The sequence below is a fragment of the Papio anubis genome, chromosome 10 (assembly GCF_008728515.1).
Source record: "Papio anubis isolate 15944 chromosome 10, Panubis1.0, whole genome shotgun sequence".
Classification (NCBI taxonomy): Eukaryota; Metazoa; Chordata; class Mammalia; order Primates; family Cercopithecidae; genus Papio; species Papio anubis.
The window spans coordinates 42,897,696-42,922,209 of NC_044985.1; the positions used below are offsets into that span (position 1 = coordinate 42,897,696).

At 40.2% G+C, this 24,514-nt stretch overlaps 2 protein-coding genes across 17 annotated transcripts in view; one reads left to right on the forward strand and one right to left on the reverse strand.

Moving 5' to 3' along the window:
* The window catches only part of TANC1 (tetratricopeptide repeat, ankyrin repeat and coiled-coil containing 1), a 135,651-nt gene extending 132,537 nt beyond the window's left edge, over positions 1 to 3,114 (forward strand). For all 6 annotated transcript variants that reach the window (XM_031651286.1, XM_031651281.1, XM_031651282.1 and 3 more), the window contains one exon: positions 25 to 3,114. In XM_031651286.1, the coding sequence (XP_031507146.1) occupies positions 25 to 1,456 (1,432 nt within the window). In that variant the 3' untranslated portion in view covers positions 1,457 to 3,114. The remainder of the gene's footprint in view (positions 1 to 24) is intronic.
* Positions 3,115 to 5,957: 2,843 nt separating this feature from the next.
* The window catches only part of WDSUB1 (WD repeat, sterile alpha motif and U-box domain containing 1), a 50,563-nt gene continuing 32,006 nt past the window's right edge, over positions 5,958 to 24,514 (reverse strand). For 9 of the 11 annotated variants that reach the window (XM_031651294.1, XM_031651288.1, XM_031651287.1 and 6 more), the window contains 2 exons: positions 24,244 to 24,384; positions 5,958 to 6,350 (listed from right to left, as the gene is read on the reverse strand). In XM_031651294.1, the coding sequence (XP_031507154.1) occupies positions 6,193 to 6,350; positions 24,244 to 24,384 (299 nt within the window). In that variant the 3' untranslated portion in view covers positions 5,958 to 6,192. Of the gene's footprint in view, positions 6,351 to 13,661; positions 13,771 to 24,243; positions 24,385 to 24,514 lie in introns of all 11 variants that reach the window. The other 2 variants (XR_004176522.1, XM_031651289.1) reach the window with 2 other exon arrangements.

Sequence of the window (24,514 nt, forward strand, 5' to 3'; positions counted from 1 at the left end):
GTTACCTTACATTTTCCTACGAAGGCAATTCGTGGCAGCTCTCGCTGACCTGCAAGAGGCTGTGAAACTCTGTCCCACCAATCAGGAAATCAAAAGGCTTCTGGCCCGTGTAGAAGAGGAGTGCAAGCAACTCCAGAGGAGTCAACAGCAAAAACAGCAGGGCCTGCCACCAGCTCCACCCAATGACTCTGAGAACGAAGAGGACGCCCCAACCCCTGGCTTAAGTGACCACTTTCACCCTGAGGAGACTGAAGAGGAAGAAACTTCTCCCCAGGAAGAATCTGTTTCCCCGACTCCCAGATCCCAGCCATCCTCATCTGTCCCTTCCCCATACATCCGAAACCTTCAAGAAGGGTTACAGTCCAAAGGAAGGCCGGTATCGCCACAGAGCAGGGCAGGAATCGGCAAGCCCCTGAGAGAGCCTGTGGCCCAGCCAGGGTTGGTCCTGCAGCCCTCCAAGCAGGCCCAGATCGTGAAAACCAGCCAGCACCTGGGCTCTGGCCAGTCGGCCTTGAGAAATGGCAGCACAAAAGTTCAGATCTCTTCTCAGAACCCTCCTCCGAGTCCCATGCCAGGGAGAATCGCTGCCACACCTGCTGGGAGCAGAACCCAGCATTTAGAGGGAACAGGTACTTTCACTACCGGAGCTGGTTGTGGCCACTTTGGGGATCGGCTGGGCCCCAGCCAGAATGTCCGCCTGCAGCGCGGTGAGAGTGGCTCTGCGCACCCTTTACCAAATAAGACGAAAACCACAGAGAGGCTTCTGTCTCATTCCTCCATGCCTGTGGAGGCAGCCCCTCCAAACCAAGGTGGGCTGGCGACCAGCAGCGACATGAGACACCCAGCTTCCCTCACCAGCTCAGGTTCTTCTGGTTCTCCATCCAGCAGCATAAAGATGTCAAGTTCAACCAGTAGTTTGACTTCGAGCAGCAGTTTTTCAGATGGCTTCAAGGTCCAAGGACCAGATACTCGAATTAAAGACAAGGTTGTAACCCACGTTCAGGGCGGTACAGCGGAGCACAGACCCCGCAACACGCCATTCATGGGCATCATGGATAAGACTGCGAGGTTCCAACAGCAGAGCAATCCTCCAAGCCGCGCCTGGCACTGTCCGGCCCCAGAGCGGCTGCTGGCAAACACATCTGCAGCTGGCCTGCAGTCCGCTGCCACTGAGAAGCCCTCCCTCGTGCAAGTGGGAGGATGTAATAACCAAGCCAAAACCTGTTCCGTTTCTACCCTGAGTGCAAGTGTCCATAATGGGGCACAGGTGAAGGAGCTAGAAGAAAACAAGTGCCAAATTCCAGTCCACTGTCAAGAGAACAGGATAACTAAGACTGTGTCTCACCTGTACCAGGAAAGTATCTCCAAACAGCAGCCTCATATCAGTAATGAAGCCCACAGGAGCCACCTCACTGCAGCCAAACCAAAGCGATCATTCATAGAGTCAAATGTGTGAGCCTTAAAAAAGCTCCATTTGTGGAATTGGGGAAAGTGTGTTTAATCCTGGTGGTAAATTAAAATAGTTTTTTCATCAGAAAAATTATTTCTTAGCCCTTTTTTTTCCTTTGGGGTGGATCTGATGCCATTGATATATCTAAAATGTGGGATAAAACTTCTTTAATAGCTAGAAGTCACCATAAATAAGAATGCTAAACAGAATTGAAAACTATATCAACTTAAAATTTTGAGACAGCCCAGAAGACATTAACTAATGACTTTCAGTTACGAAATTGTTTGGCTTTTGCCACTTTCCTCCTTGCCTTTGCTATGTGGTAAAATCACAGTACCTACTTAGAGAATAAATGTGTCTGTTGTTAAAGAGTGACAGGTTTAACTCATGCCCAAGTGATGTACATCCGAGGGATGTATTCTGGAAACAATGGAATTTTACAGTTACAGTTCCATTGAGTCAAATCCCATTTAATATATACATATAAATTAAGTTCTGAGTGATTTCTAGCTAAATATGTGTGACTGTAAACGCAGCCAATTTTTTTAAGCAAAATATGAGAACACCTAAGTATTGTTCCCTTCATAGCAGTTTCTATAAAGGGATTAAACACTTATTTCTGTGTTATGGTTCTTATTCATATATTTTTATAGCACCTTTTTTTGGAACCTATATTTGTGCTTGAAGGTGTTTTTGATATTTGGAAACAGTATAAGCCATTTGGAATCATGATTGGTGGTCAAGTGGATTCAAGCTAAATTTTAGCTAAGACCAGCATTTTTAGTGGCGCTTAAAAGTTAGCTCTCACCTGGTTTCCAAACTGCTTTTAACAATGATAGTGCTCTGGAACAATCCTTCCAAGCTCCTCTAAGGACAATATTTAATTCAGATACTAAAGATAGGACTGGTTGTTGCTTTTGTTTTGTTGTACAATTAGTACTTTATAGTCACATGTTGTATATATTAAATAGCCCAGTTTTATTCAGACTTGTAAATAGAACTATTTCAATGTAGTTAATCTAAAAACAAAAAAGAAAACCCCAGTCATGATTTGCATGTTCTCTATAAGCTTCATCCATGCTGGTTATTGCACTGAATGATGTATTATTATGGCATGTTAACAGTATACCAGTAACAGCACTTTATCTCATTTATATGAACACCTTTGAGGTGCTACTTAAGTTCAAGCTGATGTATTAATTCATTTGTAAAGATAAGGTACAGGAATGAACCTTGGTTTAAAGGTATTTTTATATGAAAATGGTGTCTTATTGGAAGATGTTAAAATGCTAATTTGAGAGAGGTAGGAGTGTATTTGTTTTATATGTTGGGATGTGAAATTTATTTTCTAAAATTGAGGAGAAGGAAGTTATATATTTGCAGAATGTTTTAAAATGAATCGTTGTAATGAAGTTCCTGTGAACATCATTATGGTTTTGTACAAATAGGAACCTCTGATGTCATTCTTCAATGGTTGTTCCTGTGTGTACAATTGTACTTCGTATGGACAGCTTTATCATTTTTATAGGCTTTCCATGAGTTTTGCTGTAACTACTATGGCTTATTTATTTTCTTTAATATTTGTGAAAGTCTTACTCTTTTGTTAGTTTTGTTTCTGCACAACTACTGTACTTTTCCATATGGAATAAAGACTATTAATAGAATGTGTTCTGCACTAAATGAGTCAGTGGATAAGTAGAGAACAGCCTGATGACAGCTATCTCTGTTGCTTTTAATCCTTGTTACCCTAGAGGGAATAGTGAAAAGCATATTTTATATTAACACTACAAAATGCATATTTAATTTCGTTTTATAATTTCAGAATAAGGGTGACAGCTGCTAGAAATTCCACAATACTCAAGGGCCAAATTAGTCTTTTTGCCTCAAATAGAAAGCAAGCATGCAGGAAAGCAATATATACTTCCTATGTGTTTCAAGACATCTTGGTGTCTGTTTTTACTGGCAGCAGGACATCTTTACTACTGCAACTCTCAAACACTTTGGCAACACACTGAACACTGTTATGACAGTTTGTTCTTTAACACATTTGTATTATCTTTCAGTTAAAAGTATGTTTGTCTTTATGCCTACACTTTTCAAAGTAATATGAGAGAGAACATTAAACTGTGTTGTATTGTGATAACATTCTTGGAATCTTAAACATCATAATACCTCAGGTTATTATCTAGTCACTGCTATTGCTAGCAAGACTAAGTAGTTTCAGTGCTTTAGAGCTTTATATTCAATGGAAGGCTAAAAACAAAAATGGGATGGGAAGGAAAGTATCGCCTAATACATAATTCTTGTCATTAGATGATGATTTTTCCTGTAAAGGAGCTAATAAGAATCTTCTCGTAAGTTATTGTACATTATGATTTTGATATATACTTAGTAAAGGTAAGTGAGGTACTTGGCCCAGCCAGGAAGAGGTAACACATCCATAGGAAGCTCATGGTCAGTCCCGACAGGACTGGGTGGTGGGTAGGTATTGCTGCTCCACATTGCCCTGAACTAACAGTGGGGTCTGGAGTGCCCAGCATGGGGGCTGTGTCGTGTCCCCTGTTACTGATGGTTTTGGTTTGCTTGTATGGAAGAGAGTTGTTCAGCTTTGGTTTGCTTTATACAAAAAGAGGTGTGTCAGGTAAATTATTGGCATCTTAGTTTTCAGCAGTTTTGTTTTACAAGAAACTATCCTGGTAAAGTATAAAAGAAAGCAAAATACTGGCGGGGCGTGGTGGCTCACGCCTGTAATCCCAGCACTTTGGGAGGCCAAGGTGGGCGGATCATGAGGTCAGGAGATAGACACCATCCTGGCCAACATGGTGAAATCGCATCTCTACTAAAAATACAAAAATTAGCTGGGTGTGGTGGTGTGTGCCTTTAGTCTCAGCTACTCAGGAGGCTGAGGCAGGAGAATCGCTTGAACCCAGGAGGCAGAGGTTGCAGTGAGCCGAGATCATGCCACTGCACTCCAGCCTGGCAACAGAGCAAGACTCCGTCTCCAAAAAAAAAAAAAAAAGCAAAATACCTTAACACTTATTTTAAAAATGCCTTTTTGCGTTTTCTAGCAATGACTTTGAATGATTTTAGTAACTTTTATTTAAAAAACAGCTAACCTCAATTGGAAAATAAGTCTGTTTATCAAAACAGAGACAGTTGGACCAACGGTAAGTTCTTTCAAGTTTTCTGTTGAAATTAGCATACTTTCCCTAAACAGTACAACAGAAAAACGGCTGGGCCTGGTGGCTCACGCCTGTAATCCCAACACCTTGGGAGGGTAAGACAGGTAGATCATGAGCTCAGGAGTTCAAGACCAGCCTAGCTGACATGGTGAAACCTTGTCTCTACTAAAAATACAAAAAGTTGCTGGGCGTCATGGCACGCACCTGTAATCACAGCTACTACCAGGGAGGCTGAGGCAGGAGAACTGCTTGAACCCAGGAGGCGGAGGTTGTAGTGAGCCAAGATCACACCATTGCACTCCAGTCTGGGCGACAGACTGAGACTCTAAAAGAATACAACAGAAAAACACCAAGAACATGCTTCCAGCCTTTCTAGTCCTCAATAGTAAGAATGTGAGAAGCATGTCATATGAATAAAAAAGTTTTCTAGAACCATTTATCATGAATCCTAGTTATGACGTAAAGGTTAACAAAGTTTAGTAATACACTAAGTTAAAATGTTTACAAAGAATTATAAAGAAATGGTGTTTGGAGATTTCCATGTTAGCAAGGCTTGCTGCCTTTCTGTGAACATGCGGCATATTAGCTATGAGTTTATAAAATGCGTAGTCAGCCTTTTCCTATATTTACATTGCTTTTCCCTTTTTATTTCCAAGTTTCAGCATTCTTGAACAATTCTCCATTGTGAGTTTTGGGGGTAACAGTGCAAAGAAGGGTGCAGGCCCAGAGACCCAGCCTGCACTGATGGTGCAGTTCTAACAAGCTTCCCGCGGATAGCTTCCAAATGTAACAACTTTGGACAGGCAAGTAAGAAGTTAGCACCACCTTCACTTCCTGAACCTGAAGTTTTTTTCTGGAGTGAACATACCAGGCTATTGTGTAAAGATGCCTTTGTATAGTTACTCCAGCTTAGAATTATATGTGAGAACTTTTAATAATTCTTCATTCTGAAGGGAGGCTAGAGTTTGCCACTTTATATATTTCAGCAAAGTCAACTTATTCAGGATTCATTTCACCTAACCCGTACCTAGGTTTGGAAAATAAGAAAATCATTATCCTGAAAACTTAAAATCCAAAAAAATTGCTTAAATATCTGAAGTGATTTTTCTCAATTTAATCATAAACAATCTACAACCATTTTGCGACAAATTCTCTTTAAAAGGGCTCCAAAGAGTTATTGAATAAATGGCTATTAACTAGAATGTAAACATCTATTATTCTAGAGTAGTCCAATCTTCAGTTATAGAGATGACCTACATCTAACAAGAATAAATGTGGGCACTGTTGGGAATGATATTAAGAGGAATTTTAAAAAATTAGGGCACTGCAATTTAAAGTATAACTTTATTTCTACATAGCTGAAGACTTTTTTCACTGGTACAAAAAGGCTTTTATAGTAAGTCATGTGTTTTTAAAGAATGAAAATTCACAATGTTTATAGGTAACTAAATTTAAGTTTACCTTTTTCCTGTTTTGCTTTTAATAATGTCTGATTAATATTTACCTGTAAATCATTCAAATGAGACCACGGAAAATATAAACAATACACTATCAACAATTTTACTTTTGGTGAGTCTCCAGCCATCTATTGATGGCCATTTTCAGAGTCCTATTTGGTGTTAGTACCGCTGAAGGAAGAACAAGATTTGTCATGGGACTTGTACGTTTCTTTTTGCTGATCCAATTTTCTATTGCTTCCTTTTCATATGAATAGCCATCTAAAAAAAAATTGCACAAATTACATGACGTAGGAAAGGGAAATGAGGATTATTAAAATGAAGTGAATGTAAAAACTCCTTGCGGAGGCCTTTATTATGACTTAAGGGTTATTCCTGTCTTGTACCACCACCCCCAAAAATCTCTCTACCACAATATCTGAAATGCATTGATTGGATGGAGATATATGAAGCAAAAATTACCCAGAAGCGTAACATTATAAACTCTTTGAACAATACCACTGAGACCGGGATCCTGTCAAATTCAGACACAGTGGAAGAGAAGAAAGGAACAGAGCTAGGTAGAGTGGGAGTGAGGATAAACTGCCCATCAGAGCTGTTGAAAAGAGCCTTATGACTCAGCAAAACTTTCCAACACCTTGAAAAGTCAGGAAAATGGATAGATACCCTGAGATGACAGAATTTACTCCACTAAGGATTTGACAGTGAAGGGACTTAGGTTATGTTTTGAGACCAAGTCTCATGCTGTTGCCCAGGCTGGAGTGCACTGGCGAGATCTCAGCTCACTGCAAGCTCCACCTCCCAGGTTCAAGAGATTCTCCTGCCTCAGCCTCCCGTGTAGCTGGAACTACAGGCGCCCATCACTTCACCCAGCTAATGTTTTGCATTTTTAGTAGAGTTTCACTGTGTTGGCCAGGCTGGTCTCGAATTCCTGACCTCAGGTGAACCACCCGCCTAGGCCTCCCAAAGTGCTGGGATTACAGGCGTGAGCCACCATGCCCAGATGCTAAGGTTTTTTTTAAAACCATATTCTTGCAAAATTACTTGCCTTTATACAGGTAAAGATTGGACTTTTGCTTCACTACTTTCATTTTTATACTTGTAGCTCTTTCTCAAGCTGAAAATCTGGGTTCCTGATTTCATTTACACATTTAATCTATAGTACATGTCATTGTTTCAAAATAATGCCAGTATATTTACTAACATAAAATTGAAAGAAATGTTAAGATTACTTTATGGTTCTTTCTGTCATCAAGGTAGATTCACTAGAGTGGTCCCAAAATACTGTGTATGAAAACCACACCTACTGGGTTTCAAAGTTAAAACCATAGGCTGGACGTGGTGCCTCTCACCTGTGATCCCAGCACTTTGGGAGGCCAAGGCGGGTGGATCACTTGAGGGTCAGGTGTTTGAGACCAGCCTGGCCAACATGGCAAAACCCTATCTCTACTAAAAATATAAAAATAAGCCAGGCATGGTGGTGGGTGCCTGTAATTCCAGCTACTCAGGAGGCTGAGGCAGGAGAATCACTTGAGCCTGGGAGACGGACGTTCGGTGAACTAAGATTGCACCACTGCACTCCAGCCTGGGAGACAGAGTGAGACTCCATCTCAAAAAAAAGTTAAAACTATAAAACAAGGTACCTTCAGAGGGGTCTAATCTAACCTGTCCAATCCTTGTTCCCCACCCTTCCCCTATAAGTTACTATGTGCAATCCATTTTCAAATACGTATATGTGCACACAGTACACACACTACATAAAAGCTAGCATACTAGCCACACTGTTTTGCACCTTGGTGTGTTTATTTTCCCCACAGTACTCCACTGTAAAGATGTATTGATGGACAATCTTTGCCTTTTACAAATAGTGCTGTACCAACAAAACCCCAAGAAAACCACACACACACAAAATACAAATAGTGCTACAATGAAGTCTTGTGCATGTGTCACTTTTGTTTTGGGGAGATTTTAGAAGTAGGATTGCTAAAGCAGCATATGTAATCTCACTAGATAGTTCCAATTTCCTTCCATAGGAATTCTACGTTTTTCATTCTTACTAGCAATGTTTGAGAATGCCTTTTTCCCCTACAGCCTAACCAACAGTATATGTGGTCAAACTCTTGGATTTTTGCCAGTCTCTAGGTAAGCAATGGTACAATACATCAGATGGAGAATCTTTTTGTTCATATGTTTGAGCTATTTGCTTTTCTTTTTTCCTGTGAGCTATTCATATTTTCTGCCCATTTTTCTATTAGGTTGTCCTTAAGATTTCATATATATGGAATATCAACACTAGATCAATTTCTCCCTTGACTCCCAGATAGCGAAGTTTTCCCAATTCTGTCAAGGAATTTACCTACACTGTCTTTGGAACTTTAAAAGTCTTTGAAGAGATGGGGTCCTGCTGGTCTCGAGCTCCTGGGCTCAAGTGACCCTCCTACATCAGCTTCCAGAATAGCTGGGACTCCAGGTGCAAGCTGCTGCGCTCTGCAGGTTTCCCTTTTTATGTCTGGGTTTCTGATTCATTTGAAATTTAAATGTACAGTATGCAGGATGGATCTAATTTTATCCTTTTCCACATGGTGGTTCCATTGTCAAAATACCACTTGTTGGAAGTAATTTTTACCACTGATTTAAAATTCTATCTTTATCAATCACTAAATTTCCAAATGCACATGGATTGATTTCCGGATTTTAAACTTTTCCATTGTTCTATTCCTGGGCCAACACTAAACATTCATTTACGGAGGCTTCTCAACATGTAACATCTCATAGGGCTAGCAACCTTCTTCATTGTTTTTTTCTAGGTTATTTTTGCTGTTCTTATTAGTTTGCACGGTAAGAATCACCTTGCGTATCTCTCGGTAAAAAGTTTTATCAGGATCACGTCAAACCTATGAAATGGAGAAAGCTGACATCCCACTGCCACTGAGTCTTCCTAGCCCTCAGCATGCTGCCATTATACTTTCACAGCGATGTTTTCGTTTTTATGTAGGTTTGAAAGTTTTACATAATAAGTCTGGGGTTTTGGTGTGTGTGGTTTTTTCCTAAGACAAGGTCTCATTCTGTCACCCAGGCTGGAGTCCAGTGACATGATGGCAGCTCACTGCAGCCTCGACCTCCCAGGCTCAAGCAATCCTCCCACCTCATCCTCCCAAGTACCTGGGATTACAGGTACACGTCACTACACTGGGCTAATTTTTTTAAAATTTTTGTACAGAAGGGGGTCTCACTATGTTGCCTAGGCTGGTCTAGAACAGCTTGGCTCAAACAATGCTCCCACTTTGGCTTCCCAAAGTGCTGGGTTTACAGACATGGATTATACTGCACCCAGCCAAGTTTAGGTCTCATTTGTTCTAGTTTTTGTTATTGTAACTTAAGTATTCAGTTACAACTTTTAAGTGCTTTGGTTCACTGAATCTTGTTTAACGTGCTACTTTACAAAATTCATATTGTCTGTAGATTTTCTATTCTTTTCGGCTTTCTACATATACAGTTATATAGAAAGGGTTTTCCCCTTTCAAATTTTTTTTTGGGGGGGTTTGGGGGGGGTAAGGGGTGGCTAGTATTTCTAAAACAATAGCTGAGAGAGAGCACCCTTTATATTCCTGACTGTAATGGGAATGCTTCCACTGGCTTGTGGGCCAAGGTATATGTATTTTTTATCATACAAGAAAGTCAGCCAGGCTCAGTGGCTCACGCCTCTAATCTCAGCACTTGGGAGGCCGAGGTGAGTGGATCACTTGAGCCCTGGAGTTTAAGACTAGCCTGGGCGACATGGTGAAAGCCCAGTCTCTGGATTGTTTTGGTTGCTTCACATCTGTGCTACTTTTGCCTCCTTATAGAAACGAACACCAGCTGTGTAGCTCCCCCACCTTGGGGTCCTGAGTTCTGGCCCTGAGAGACTGAGGTTCTAAGAAACTCAACTTGTTTCCTTCGTCCTAGAGAGGGAAACATGCTTTCTGCAGAAACTGTTACTTGTGACTGCCTTTTGCTCTTTTTCAGATATATTTCACACCATAAAATGCACCCATTTGTGGTTCTTGGTGTATTTCAGAGTTGTGTATCACTCCATCAATCCCATACCCATTAGCAGTCACTGCCCCTTCAGCCCATGGGCGCCTCTGACTTTGTCTCTATGGCTTTGCCTGTTTTGGGTATTTCGTATAATGGGACTCATACACTATGCAGCCTTTGGTATCGGGCTTCTTGCACTTACCATAATGTTTCCAAGGTCTATCCTCTATATATTTGTGCATTTTCATGGCTTGGTATTCTATTGTATGGCTATACCACATTTCATGCATTCACTTGTTGATGGACATCTGGGTTGTTTCCACCTTTGGGCTACTAATAATGCTGCTATGCCTGTACAACTTTTGGTATGAGCATGTGTTTTCAATTATCCTGCCTATATACTTAGGAGTGGAATTGTGATAACTTTCTGAGGCGCTTCCAGACTGCTTTCAACAGCAACCACATGCGAAGGTTCCATTTTCTGCACATCCTTGCCAACACATATTTTCCTACTTTTTGATTTTAGCCATCTTAACAGGTATGACATGGTTTTGATTGGCATCAATGACATTGACCATCTTTTGAAGTGCTTATTGCCAAATAGCGTATCATTAGACGGTTCCAGGGCACCATTACCTATATTAACTTCTTTAATCTTCACAACAACCTTATGATGTAAGATATTGTTAGCATTCTTATTTTACAAATGAGGAAACTGAGGCATGGCCTGAATAACTTTCCAGGGTCACACAGGTAGGCAGCAACTGACCTGGGATTTAAATCCAAGCAGTGTGGCTCCACAGACAATGCTCTTACTCTCCCTGTACATGGGACTTCCAGAAAGGACAACTATAGTTACTAAAATTTTTTAAAAATCTCACTGGACAGGTAAACGGCAGTTAGACAACTGGTAGACAGGTCCAAGAAAAACACCTAGAAAGACTTGAGAGAGAAGGTGCAAGGGATGAGAATGGCTGAAACGTTTCCAGAACTGGTGAAGGGCATGAAAGAGAAAAGTCTACAAAGACAAATAGGAATTAGACAGTATACTTGAACTGCAACTGAAAAGCATACCTGAAGTCAGAGTATAACCAAGTTAAAACACAGCAAAGGCTCTAAAAAGCAGAGTGGGCAGATCAGGTTTGAATAGACCTGAAAGAAATAATCTAGATGGAACACCTACCAGTGCAGGGCTGGCATTTCTACTCTTTAGCCCCAGGTAACATTTAGTTTTTAGGTTTTCTGTAATTCTAACCAAAATACCACTTTATGTTGTAACATAAAATGATTCTAAAATTTATCTTGGCCGGGCGCATCACTTGAGGTCAGGAGTTCGAGACCAGCCTGGCCAACATGGCAAAACTCCGTCTCTACTAAAAATATAAAAATTAGCCGGACATGGTGGTGCGTGCCTGTAATCCTAACTACTAGGGAGGCTGAGGCAGGAGAATCACTTGAACCCAGGAGGTAGAGGTCTCAGTGAACTGAGATCATGCTACTGCATTCCAGCCTGGGTGACAGAGTGAGACCCTGTCTCAAAACAGATTATCTTGACAGCTAAATTGGCAAAAATGACCAAGCCAAATTTTTTAAAAGATTGGACATAACTAAAGATGTACAGCACTGCCTATCAGTATTAGGAATTTATGCAAATGTACCTATAAATACGTAACTGGGGATTTTTTTTTTTTGGAGACAGAGTCTTGCACTGTCGCCAGGGCTAGAGTGCAGTGGTGCAATCTCGGCTCACTGCAACCTCCACCTTCCAGGTTCAAGTGATTCTCCTGCCTCAGCCTCCCAAGTAGCTGGATGTTTTCTATAGAATCAGAGTAAGAGTTAATTTTGCCGACATCCATACCAGGAAATGCTATCCCGCAGATAAGAATGAAGCATGTACTTCTGAATATACTGACAAATGGTGTTTTCTCGGATACACTGTTGATAGCAACTTTTTAAAAGTATGCATCGGGCCAGGCAAAGTGGCTCACACCTGTAATCCCAGCACTCTGGGAGACCGAGGCAGGCAGATCACTTGAGGTTGGGAGATCGAAACCATCCTGGCCAGCATGGTAAAACCTCGTCGTTACTAAAAATACAAAAAATTAGCTGGGTATGGTGGCACATGCCTGTAATTCCAGCTACTCAGGAGGCTGAGGCAGGAGAATCCAGGAGGCAGAGGTTGCAGTGAGCCAAGACTGCACTCTAGCCTGGGCAACAAGAGCGAAACTCCCTCTCAAAAATAAACAAAGTATGCATCATAACCCATTTGTTACAGGACACTGTAAATGGATGGAAATATATCTAGAAGGATATACCTAAATCATATCATTGCTACATGAGAATACAGAAAATAAAAATGACGTACAAGAAATACAAACAGGTCCTGAAAGTTTTTCTGAGGCAATTAGTTCAATAGATATAAAAATATACATAACGAAAAACTGAAAAAAAGAGTGTTCAATTCAGAAAAATATAGGTGGGAAAAGGAAAACAGAAGAGAAATTAGAATTATGCTGGCAGGAATTTCTCCACACATGTATCAATAATCACAATAGAAATCGGTTCAATTCTGCTATTAATGATGAGGATTGAGTTTTGTTTTTTTTTTTTAAAACCCAATCCTCGTTTCCCATAGGAACCACTTATAAAACACAGGAAGGTTAAAAATAAATGAGTGGTAAATCTACAGGGATTATGCTAACAAAAAAAAGCCAATTGAAAGCTCTTTTACTACATGATTCCACTGATAATACCATTTTTGAAATGGAGGACAAATTAGTGGTTTCCAGGAGCTGGGGTTGAAAGACAGTAGGGAGATGATGGGTGCAGTTATCATTTGGAAGTACTCTGTCTCAACTGTAGTAAGGTAATCACAAACCTCCAGACAGGATAAGACTGTGTAGAGCTTCACACACACAACTAAGTACAAGTAAAACTAGGGAAATCTAAGATCTGTGGGTTCTAGCAATGTCAATATCCTGGTTGTGATATAATAGTATCATTTTGAAAAATGTTACCAGTGGGGAAAGCTGGGCAGATTATACAAGGTATGTGTCTCTATTGTCTCTTATAACAGCATCGATTAAATTTAAAAATAAATGTGTGGTACCAGAAAGGTTAAAATGAAAGACACGGAAAATAGGAAAAAGTAAGGCTATGAAGCAGTTAGAATTCCCATACACTGCTGGTGGGCGTAGAAAGTGGTTTAACCACTCTGGAATGCTGTTTATATATACCTACTCTTAGGAATATAGCCAACAGAAATGCATACATATGTTAACCAAAAACATGTACTGAAAGGTTCATAGCAGCACTATTTGTAACAGCCAACAATGCCCATCAACAGAATGGACTTCTATACAGAAATGAAAATTAAACTGCGTTGTGCAACAATATAGATGAATCTCACAAACATGTTTAAGAAGCCAGACCCAAGAGAGTGACATCCAATAATAAACTAATAAAGCAATCTATCCTACTACAGTCTAAAGGAGGAAAAAAAAAATGTCAATAGACTAAAAATTCTCAACAAACTGGAGATAGAAGGGAACTAACTTGATAAGGGCAGCTGACATAATGGTGGAAGCTGAATACTTTCCCTCTAAGTGCAGGTGAAGGTAAGAATGTCTGCACCACACTTCTTCTCAACATCGTACTGGAAATTCTGACCAAAAATAACAGGAAAAGATTAGAAAGAACGACATTACTTACAGATGACGCGCTCCTGTATGAAGAAAGTCTATTAAGCTTCTGTTAAAAAGCTACTACCAGCCCTCCGTATCTAAGGGGTCTGCATCCACTGATTCAACTAACTGCTGATGAGAGAAAAAAAAAAGCCAATACAGGATAACAGCTATTTACAAAGCCCTTACATTGTATTGGGCATAAGTAAGCTAGAGAGGATTTGGAGGGACAGGATGTGTGTAGGTCATATGCAAATATTACGCCATTTTATATATGGGACTTGAGCATCCACAGAGTTTTGTATTGAGGGAGATGGTTACTGAAGGATGACTTTACTATTCAATGTAGCAAGGTCACAAAGTCAATATATAAAATTGTATTTCTATTTGAGCAGATTGTACAGTGTTATAAAAATATGAGCTCCCAATTCTTAGCACTTTGGGAGCACAAGGCAGGAGGATGGCTTGAAGCCAGAAGTTCAGGACCAGCCTGGGCAACAGAGACCCCAGCTCTACAAAAATAAAAATTTTTTTAAAGTTAGCCAGGCTGGTAATAGGTGCTTGTGGTCCCAGCTACTTGGGAGGCTGAGGCAGAAGGATCACTTGGGCCCAGGAGATCGAAACTGCAGTGAATTAAGATTGTGCCACTACTCGGGAAGGGGAACATCACAAACGGGGGCCTATTATGGGGAGGAGGGGAGGGGGGAGGGATTGCACTGGGAGTTATACCTGATGTAAATGACGAGTTGATGGGTGCAGCACACCAACATGGCACAAGTATACATATGTAACAAACCTGCATGTTGTGCACATGTACCCTACAACTTAAAGTATAATAATAAAAAAAAAGATTGTGCCACTGCATGCCAACCTGGGCACAGAATGAGACCTCATCTCTAAAAAGTAAACATTTAAACATTTTTTAAAAATGAGTTACTTAAAGATAATTTTGACAAAATGTGCAAAACCTATAAAGGAAAAGAAGACCTAAGCAAATGCTAATGCAGAGTGACACCATGTTCATGGATTAGAGCAGTTCAACTCCAAACTGATTAAACACCATCCCAGTGAAAATCCTGGCCAGGAAACTGAGAAAGTGTTTCTAAGATCTATGTGGAAATGCAAAAGGAGCAAGAATAATCAGAACAGTAAAAGAACTAAGTCATGTGATTTTCACTACCTGACTTCAAGACTTACTATAAAAGCGGCCAGGCACGGCCGCTTGTAATCCCAGCAGTTTGGAAAGCCAAGGCGGGCAGACCACTTGAGGCCAGCAGTTCAAGACCAGCCTGACCAATGCAGCGAAACCCCATCTCTACTAAAAATCCAAAAATAATTTAGCCAGGTGTGGTGTTGCACGCCTGTAATCCCAGCTACTTGGGAGGCTGAGGCATGAGAATCACTTGAACCCAGGAGGCGGCGGTTGCAGTAAGCCAAGATGGAGCCACTGCACTCCAGCGTGGGCAACAGAGCGAGACTGTCTCAAAAAAAAAAAAAAAAAAGACTATAAAGCTACAGTAATCAAAGCACTGTGGTAACTGGCCCCTAGATAGACATAAAACTCAATCACACATCATACAAAGTCTAGAAATAGACCTGTGATGTAAGTTGGATGATTTCAACAAACAGGCCAAGTAATTCATTAATAAAATGATTTCTCAACAAGTGATGCTGGAACAACTGGATATTCATTTAGGAAAGCCATATACAAAAATGTGAAATAAGTCCTAGACCTAAACCTTAAGTTTTCTAGAAGAAAACAGGATAAAGGTCTCTGAAACCTTGGAATAGGCAGATTTCTTAGAACTCAAAAAGTATGAAAGTGAAAAATAAGATTTCATTAAAATTAAAAACTTCGTCTCTATAAGAGACGTTATTATGAAAGTGATGAGGCAGGCTACAGAGAAGAGAAAATATGTGCAATACATTACCTTACAAAAGACTTGCATCTAAAGAACTCTCACAACACAGTAAGATAATCCAACACAAAATGGGAAAAAGATTTGAAGATATACATTACAAAAAAGATATATGAATGGATAGATAAGCTCACAAAAAGATGCTCAACATCATGAGTCAAGAGGCAAATACAAATTAAAAGCACAATGAGAGGCCGGGCATGGTGGCTCACGCCTGTAATCCCAGCACTTTGGGAGGTGGACCGATCACAAGGTCAGGAGATCGAGACCATCCTGGCTAACACAGTGAAAGTCCGTCTCTACTAAAAATACAAAAAAATTAGCCGGACATGGTGGCGGGTGCCTGTAGTCCCAGCTACCCAGGAGGCTGAGGCAGGAGAATGGCGTGAACCCAGAAGGCAGAGCTTGCAGTGAGCCGAAACCCCCACCCCACCCCCGAGTGGGGGAAACAGAGCGAGACTCCACAAAAAAAAAAAAAAAAAAAAAAGGCACAGAGATACCATTTCATATCCACTAAAATGGCAAAATTTAAAAGACTAGCAATACCAAGTGCTGGAGAGGATGTGGAGAAACTGGAAGTCTCAGCTATGAAATTTCAATGGTACCACCACTTTGAGAAACATTTTGGTAGTCCCTTTAAACATCTGCTTATGATACAACCCAGTAATTTCACTCCTATGTATTTAACCAAGAGAAATGAGAAATATCCAGACAAAGATCTGTACGTAAATGTTACAGCAGCTTTAGTCATAATAGCCACAAAGTAGAAAAGACCTGAAAGTCCATTGACAGGTTAATGAATAAACATATTATGGCATATCTATGCAATGAAACATTACTCAGCAATAAATATAAATTACTGATACTACAAGCTACATCAATCTGGAAAGCTGAGAAAAGCAGCCAGAAGGAAATGTCAGATTGGTGTCTTCCCTCAAGGATGAAACTAAAATTTGAGACCTGTCTATGGTCGTGTTTTTTTTGTTTGTTTTTTGTTTTGTAGAAAAAAAGCACACTGAACATCAGAGTGAATATTAAGAAACCTCTCAATAAATTAGAGACAGAACCCTATTACACTCTTTGCTGCCAGGTTTTCCTGAGATTCACTTTTAATACCTCAATTGCCATTTCTGCTTCAACTAACTCGAGTTGAGCTGCTTTCAACTGCAAACAAGAGTCCAGATAAACCAAAGTCAAAAAATGTGCAGCCACTGCTATCTCACAGCAAATTTCATAGCCTGAAATAAAAATAGCTAATTGACTTTTATTGTTTATTATATGCAGGTACAGCTTTAAGGACCTAATATAGATGAACTCATAACAATAAGACACTACATAATTAGTTCCACTAATAATGTGAACGGTAGACAGCGTATACAAAGTAAGTCCTTCAGCTAATTATCAGAGAAGATGAATAGATGTTTTATACTCAAATATATGTAAATAGTAAGCTAACACGTAAAAAAAATTCATTGCCTCCCTAGCAAAGTAAGGAATATAGTTTCAAAACAACTATTAAGCTGGCAAAAGTAAATGGAGTTATAAAATAATATACAATGATCACAAAACTGGAAAACTAGGTACAATTAGATATATCACTGGCAGCACTCTAAACTGTTTTTTTCCCTGGAAAATAACACATCTAACAAAATGTATCTAACTATTTTCACATTCATAAAACATCCTCAAATTGACTAATTCTGCTTTGTAACATATAACCCATGTAAATAACCCTAAGTAATGGTAAAAACAGAAAGAAATGTGCCAAGATGTCAGCATGCCATTTACAGTGTAAAGATATGCAAGCACATACACATCAACTAACAGAAAAGTCAAACACAATGTATCATACAGCCACAATGGGGTGAAGCTATTCAAAGTGAAAACTCCAGAGGAAGCTGTAGGCCAAAATTAAAAAAGAAATATATATATATAAAAATTTGGATTCCCTGCATAATAAAGTATGTGGATCTGTTAATGATTAGGAATATGGAATGATACAACTTTATATTCTTTGTATAAGATTGTTTAAATTCATGATAGACAAACATAAGAGATCTCAACAATCTTAAAAAAATAGTATTTTATCTTTACATCCTAGCAACTAAATACACACTTCACAAGTTTAAGTAAAACTTAATCATTGTGTGTCAACTCCACAACTACTCTGTCCAATTTCATTATGAAATATACAACACTCATTTGTTCACCCAAGGTCTAATTAGTTTTTTAAGAAAAAACTACTTAAGGAGAGTGGTGCCCAAGATGGCCGAATAGGAACAGCTCCAGCCTCCAGCTCCCAGCGAAAGCAACACAGACGACGGGTGATTTCTGCATTTTCAACTGAGATACTGGGTTCATCTCACTGGGATGTGTCTGGCAGTTGATGCTGGTCCCCAGGTGCAGCCCGACCAGCGAGAGCTAAAGCAGGGCGAGGCATCGCCTCACCTGGGAAGTGCAAGGGGGAAGGGAATTCCTTTTCCTAGCCAAGGGAAATTGAGCCACACAACACCTGGAAAATCGGGTAACTCCCACCCTAATACTGTGCTTTACCAAGGGTCTTAGCAAATGGCACACTAGGAGATTATATCCCACATCTGGCCCAGAGGGTCCCATGCCCACGGAGCCTCCCTCATTGCTAGCACAGCAGTCTGAGATCTAACTGCAAGGTGGCAGCAAGGCCAGGGGAGGGGCGCCCGCCATTGCTGAGGCTTAAGTAGATAAACAAAGCCACAGGGAAGCTCGAATTAGGTGGAGCCCACCGCAGCTCAAGAAGGCCTACCTGCCTCCGTAGACTCCACCTCTGGGGACATAGCATAGCTAAACAAAAAACAGCAGAAACCTCTGCAGATGTAAAAGTCCCTGTCTGACAGCTTTGGAGAGAGCAGTGGTTCTCCAAGCACAGAGGCTGAGATCTGAGAACAGATAGATTGCCTGCTCAAGTGGGTCCCTGACCCCTGAGTAGCCTAACTGGGAGACATCCCCCACTAGGTGCAGACCGACACATCACACCTCACACGGCTGGGTACACTCTGAGACGAAGCTTCCAGAGCAAGAATCAGACAGCAACACTCGCTGTTGAGCAATATTCTATCTACTGCAACCTCTGCTGCTGATACCCAGGCAAACGGTCTGGAGTGGACCTCAGGCAAACTCCAACAGACCTGCAGCTGAGGGTCCTGACTGTTAGAAGGAAAACTAACAAACAGAAAGGACACCCACACCAAAACCCCATCAGTACGTCACCATCATCAAAGACCAAAGGCAGATAAAACCACAAAGATAGGGAAAAAGCAGGGCAGAAAAGCTGGAAATTCAAAAAATCAGAGCCATCTCCCCCTCCAAAGGAATGCAGCTCATCGCCAACAACGGAACAAAGCTGGACAGAGAATGACTTTGACGAGTTGAGAGAAGAAGGCTTCAGTCTATCAAACTTCTCAGAGCTAAAGCAGGAACTACGTAACCAGCACAAAGAAACTAAAAACCTTGAAAAAAGAATGGATGAGTGGATAACTAGAATAATCAATGCAGAGAAGACCTTAAAAGAACTGATAGAAATGAAAACCATGACATGAGAACTACGTGACAAATGCACAAGCTTCAACAACCGACTCGATCAACTGGAAGAAAGAGTATCAGTGATTGAAGATCAAATAAATGAAATGAAGCAAAAAGAGAAATGTAGAGAAAAAAGAGTAAACAGAAATGAACAAAGCCTCCAAGAAGTATGGGATTATGTGAAAATATCAAATCTACGTCTGATTCATGTGCCTGAAAGTGACGGAGAAAATGGAACCAAGTTGGAAAACACTCTGCAGGATATCATCCAGGAGAACTTCCCCAACCTAGTAAGGCAGGCCAACATTCAAATTCAGGAAATACAGAGAACGCCACAAAGATACTCCTCGAGAAGAGCAACTCCAAGACACATAATTGTCAGATTCAGATTCACCAAAGTTGAAGAAGGAAAAAATGTTAAGGGCTACCAGACAGAAAGGTCGGGTTACCCACAAAGGGAAGCCCATCAGACTCACAGCAGATCTCTCAGCAGAAACTCTACAAGCTAGAAGAGAGTGGGGGCCAATATTCAACATTCTTAAAGAAAAGAAATTTCAAACCAGAATTTCATATCCAGCCAAACTAAGTTTCATAAGTGAAGGAGAAATAAAATCCTTTACAGACAAGCAAATGCTTAGAGATTTTGTCACCACCAGGCCTGCCCTACAAGAGCTCCTGAAGGAAGCACCAAACATGGAAAGGAACAACTGGTACCAGCCATTGCAAAAACATGCCAAAATGTAAAGTCCATCGATGCGAGGAAGAAACTGCATCAACTAGCAAGCAAAATAACCAGCTAATATCATAATGACAGGATCAAGTTCACACATAACAATATTAACCTTAAATGTAAATGGACTAAGTGGTCCAATTAAAAGACACAGACTGGAAAATTGGATAAAGAGTCAAGACCCATCAGTTTGCTGTATTCAGGAGACCCATCTCACATGCAGAGATACACATAGGCTCAAAATAAAGGGATGCAGGAAGATCTACCAAGCAAATGGAAAACAAAAAAAAGCAGAGGTTGCAGTCCTAGTCTCTGATAAAACAGACCTTAAACCATCAAAGATCAAAAGAGACAAAGAAGGCCATTACATAATGGTAAAGGGATCAATTCATCAGGAAGAGCTAACTATGCTAAATATATAAGCACCCAATACAGGAGCACCCAGATTCATAAAGCAAGTCCTTAGAGACTTACAAAGAGACTTAGACTCCCATACAATAATAATGGGAGACTTTAACACCCCACTGTCAACATTAGACAGATCAATGAGACAGAAAGTTAACAAGGATATCCAGGAATTGAACTCAACTCTGCACCAAGCGGACCTAATAGACATCTACAGAACTCTCCACCCCAAATCAACAGAATATACATTCTTCTCAGCACACATCGCACTTATTCCAAAATTGACCACATAGTTGGAAGTAAAACACTCCTCAGCAAATGTAAAAGAACAGAAATTATAACAAACTGTCTCTCAGACCACAGTGCAATCAAACTAGAACTCAGGACTAAGAAACTCAATCAAAACCACTCAACTACATGGAAACTGAACAACCTGCTCCTGAATGACTACTGGGTACATAACGAAATGGAGGCAAAAATAAACATGTTCTTTGAAACCAATGAGAACAAAGATACATCATACCAGAATCTCTGGGACACATTTAAAGCAATGTGTAGAGGGAAATTTATAGCACTAAATGCCCACAAGAGAAAGCAGGAAAGATCTAAAATTGACACCCTAACATCACAATTAAAAGAACTAGAGAAGCAAGAGCAAACACATTCGAAAGCTAGCAGAAGGCAAGAAATAACTAAGATCAGAGCAGAACTGAAGGAGATAGACACACAAAAAATCCTCCAAAAAATCAATGAATCCAGGAGTTGGTTTTTTGAGAAGATCAACAAAATTGATAGACCGCTAGCAAGACTAATAAAGAAGAAAAGAGAGAAGAATCAAATAGATGCAATAAAAAATGATAAAGGGGATATCACCACCGACCCCACAGAAATACAAACTACCATCAGAGAATACTATGAATACCTCTACGCAAATAAATTAGAAAACCTAGAAGAAATGGATAATTTCCTGGACACTTACACTCTCCCAAGACTAAACCAGGAAGAAGTTGAATCCCTGAATAGACCAATAGCAGGCTCTGAAATTGAGGCAATAATTAATAGCCTACCAACCAAAAAAAGTCCAGGCCCAGATGGATTCACAGCTGAATTCTACCAGAGGTACAAGGAGGAGCTGGTACCATTCCTTCTGAAACTATTCCAATCAATAGAAAAAGAGAGAATCCTCCCTAACTCATTTTATGAGGCCAACATCATCCTGATACCAAAGCCTGGCAGAGACACAACAAAAAAAGAGAATTTTAGACCAATATCCCTGATGAACATCGATGCAAAAATCCTCAATAAAATACCGGCAAACCGAATCCAGCAGCACATCAAAAAGCTTATCCACCATGATCAAGCGGGCTTCATCCCTGAGATGCAAGGCTGGTTCAACATACGCAAATCAATAAATGTAATCCATTATATAAACAGAACCAAAGACAAAAACCACATGATTATCTCAATAGATGCAGAAAAGGCCTCTGACAAAATTCAACAGCCCTTCATGCTAAAAACTCTCAATAAATTCGGTATTGATGGAATGTATCTCAAAATAATAAGAGCTATTTATGACAAACCCACAGCCAACATCATACTGAATGGGCAAAAACTGGAAGCATTCCCTTTGAAAACTGACACAAGACAGGGATTCCCTCTCTCACCACTCCTATTCAACATAGTGTTGGAGGTTCTGGCTAGGGCAATCAGGCAAGAGAAAGAAATCAAGGATATTCAGTTAGGAAAAGAAGAAGTCAAATTGTCCCTGTTTGCAGATGACATGATTGTATATTTAGAAAACTCCATTGTCTCAGCCCCAAATCTCCTTAAGCTGATAAGCAACTTCAGCAAAGTCTCAAGATGCAAAATCAATGTGCAAAAATCACAAGCATTCTTATACACCAGTAACAGACAAACAGAGAGCCAAATCATGAATGAACTCCCATTCACAACAGCTTCAAAGAGAATAAAATACCTAGGAATCCAACTGACAAGGGATGTAAAGGACCTCTTCAAGGAGAACTACAAACCACTGCTCAGTGAAATAAAAGACACAAACAAATGGAAGAACATACCATGCTCATGGATAGGAAGAATCAATATTGTGAAAATGGCCATACTGCCCAAGGTAATTTATAGATTCAATGCCATCCCCATTAAGCTACCAATGACTTTCTTCACAGAATTGGAAAAAAACTGCTTTAAAGTTCATATGGAACCAAAAAAGACCCCACATTGCCAAGACAACCCTAAGCCAAAAGAACAAAGCTGGAGGCATCACGCTACCTGACTTCAAACTATGCCACAAGGCTACAGTAACCAAAACAGCACGGTACTGGTACCAAAACAGAGGTACAGACCAATGGAACAGAACAGAGCCCTCAGAAATAATACCGCACATCTACAGCCATCTGATCTTTGGCAAACCTGACAAAAACAAGAAATGGGGAAATGATTCCCTATTTAATAAATGGTGCTGGGAAAATTGGCTAGCCATAAGTAGAAAGCTGAAACTGGATCCTTTCCTTACTCCGTATACGAAAATTAATTCAAGGTGGATTAGAGACTTAAATGTTAGACCTAAAACCATAAAAACCCTAGAAGAAAACCTAGGTAATATCATTCAGGACATAGGCATGGGCAAGGACTTCATGTCTAAAACACCAAAAGCAATGGCAACAAAAGCCAAAATTGACAAATGGGATCTAATTAAACTAAAGAGCTTCTGCACAGCAAAAGAAACTACCATCAGAGTGAACAGGCAACCTACAGAATGGGAGACAATTTTTGCAATCTACTCATCTGACAAAGGGCTAATATCCAGAACCTACAAAGAACTCAAACAAATTTACAAGAAAAAAGTGAACAACCCCATTAAAAAGTGGGCAAAGGATTATGAACAGACACTTCTCAAAAGAAGACATTCACACAGCCAACAGATACATGAAAAAATGCTCATCATCACTCGCCATCAGAGAAATGCAAATCAAAACCACAATGAGATACCATCTCACACCAGTTAGAATGGCAATCATTAAAAAATCAGGAAACAATAGGTGCTGGAGAGGATGTGGACAAATAGGAACACTTTTACACTGTTGGTGGGACTGTAAACTAGTTCAACCACTGTGGAAAGCAGTGTGGCGATTCCTCAAGGATCTAGAACTAGAAATACCATTTGACCCAGCAATCCCATTACTGGGTATATACCCAAAGGATTATAAATCATGCTGCTATAAAGACACATGCACATGCATGTTTATTGCAGCACTATTCACAATAGCAAAGACTTGGAATCAACCCAAATGTCCATCAGTGACAGACTGGATTAAGAAAATGTGGCACATATACACCATGGAATACTATGCAGCCATAAAAAAGGATGAGTTCGTGTTCTTTGTAGGGACATGTATGCAGCTGGAAACTATCATTCTCAGCAAACTATTGCAAGAACAGAAAACCAAACACCACACGTTCTCACTCATAGGTGGGAACTGAACAATGAGATCACTTGGACACAGGAAGAGGAACATCACACACCTGGGCCTATTGTGGGGAGGGGGCGGGGGAGGGATAGCATTAGGAGATACACCTAATGTAAATGACGAGTTAATGGATACAGCACACCAACATGGCACCTGTATACATACGTAACAAACCTGCACATTGTGCACATGTACCCTAGAACTTAAAGCATAATAAAAAAAATGTTTTAAAGAAGAAAAAAAAGAAAAAAACTACTTAAAATTCTTCACATTTAAGCAAACTTCTGAGAATTGTCTAAACTTCTTATTCATTTAGCACAAAACATCCCCTGCAACTTAGTATAGCATCACACATACCTGAGGCGATGACTGGATCTTTCATAAGTTCTCTAGTTATTGGACATACAAATTCATCAGGGATTCCTGAAGAAAGGGATTTAACCTTGGTCCTGAGCTCTTCAATTTTCCTCAGCACTTTACTACGCAGTCCTAGAGATTCTGTAAAGAAATTACTGTTAGGGCTGGAAAACTACTAGTAATCCTTATGCTAGTCATTCACAAATAGTTTGTTTGTTGTTGGGGTTTTTGATTTTGAGACAGGGGCTCACTCTTTTGCCCAGGCTAGAAT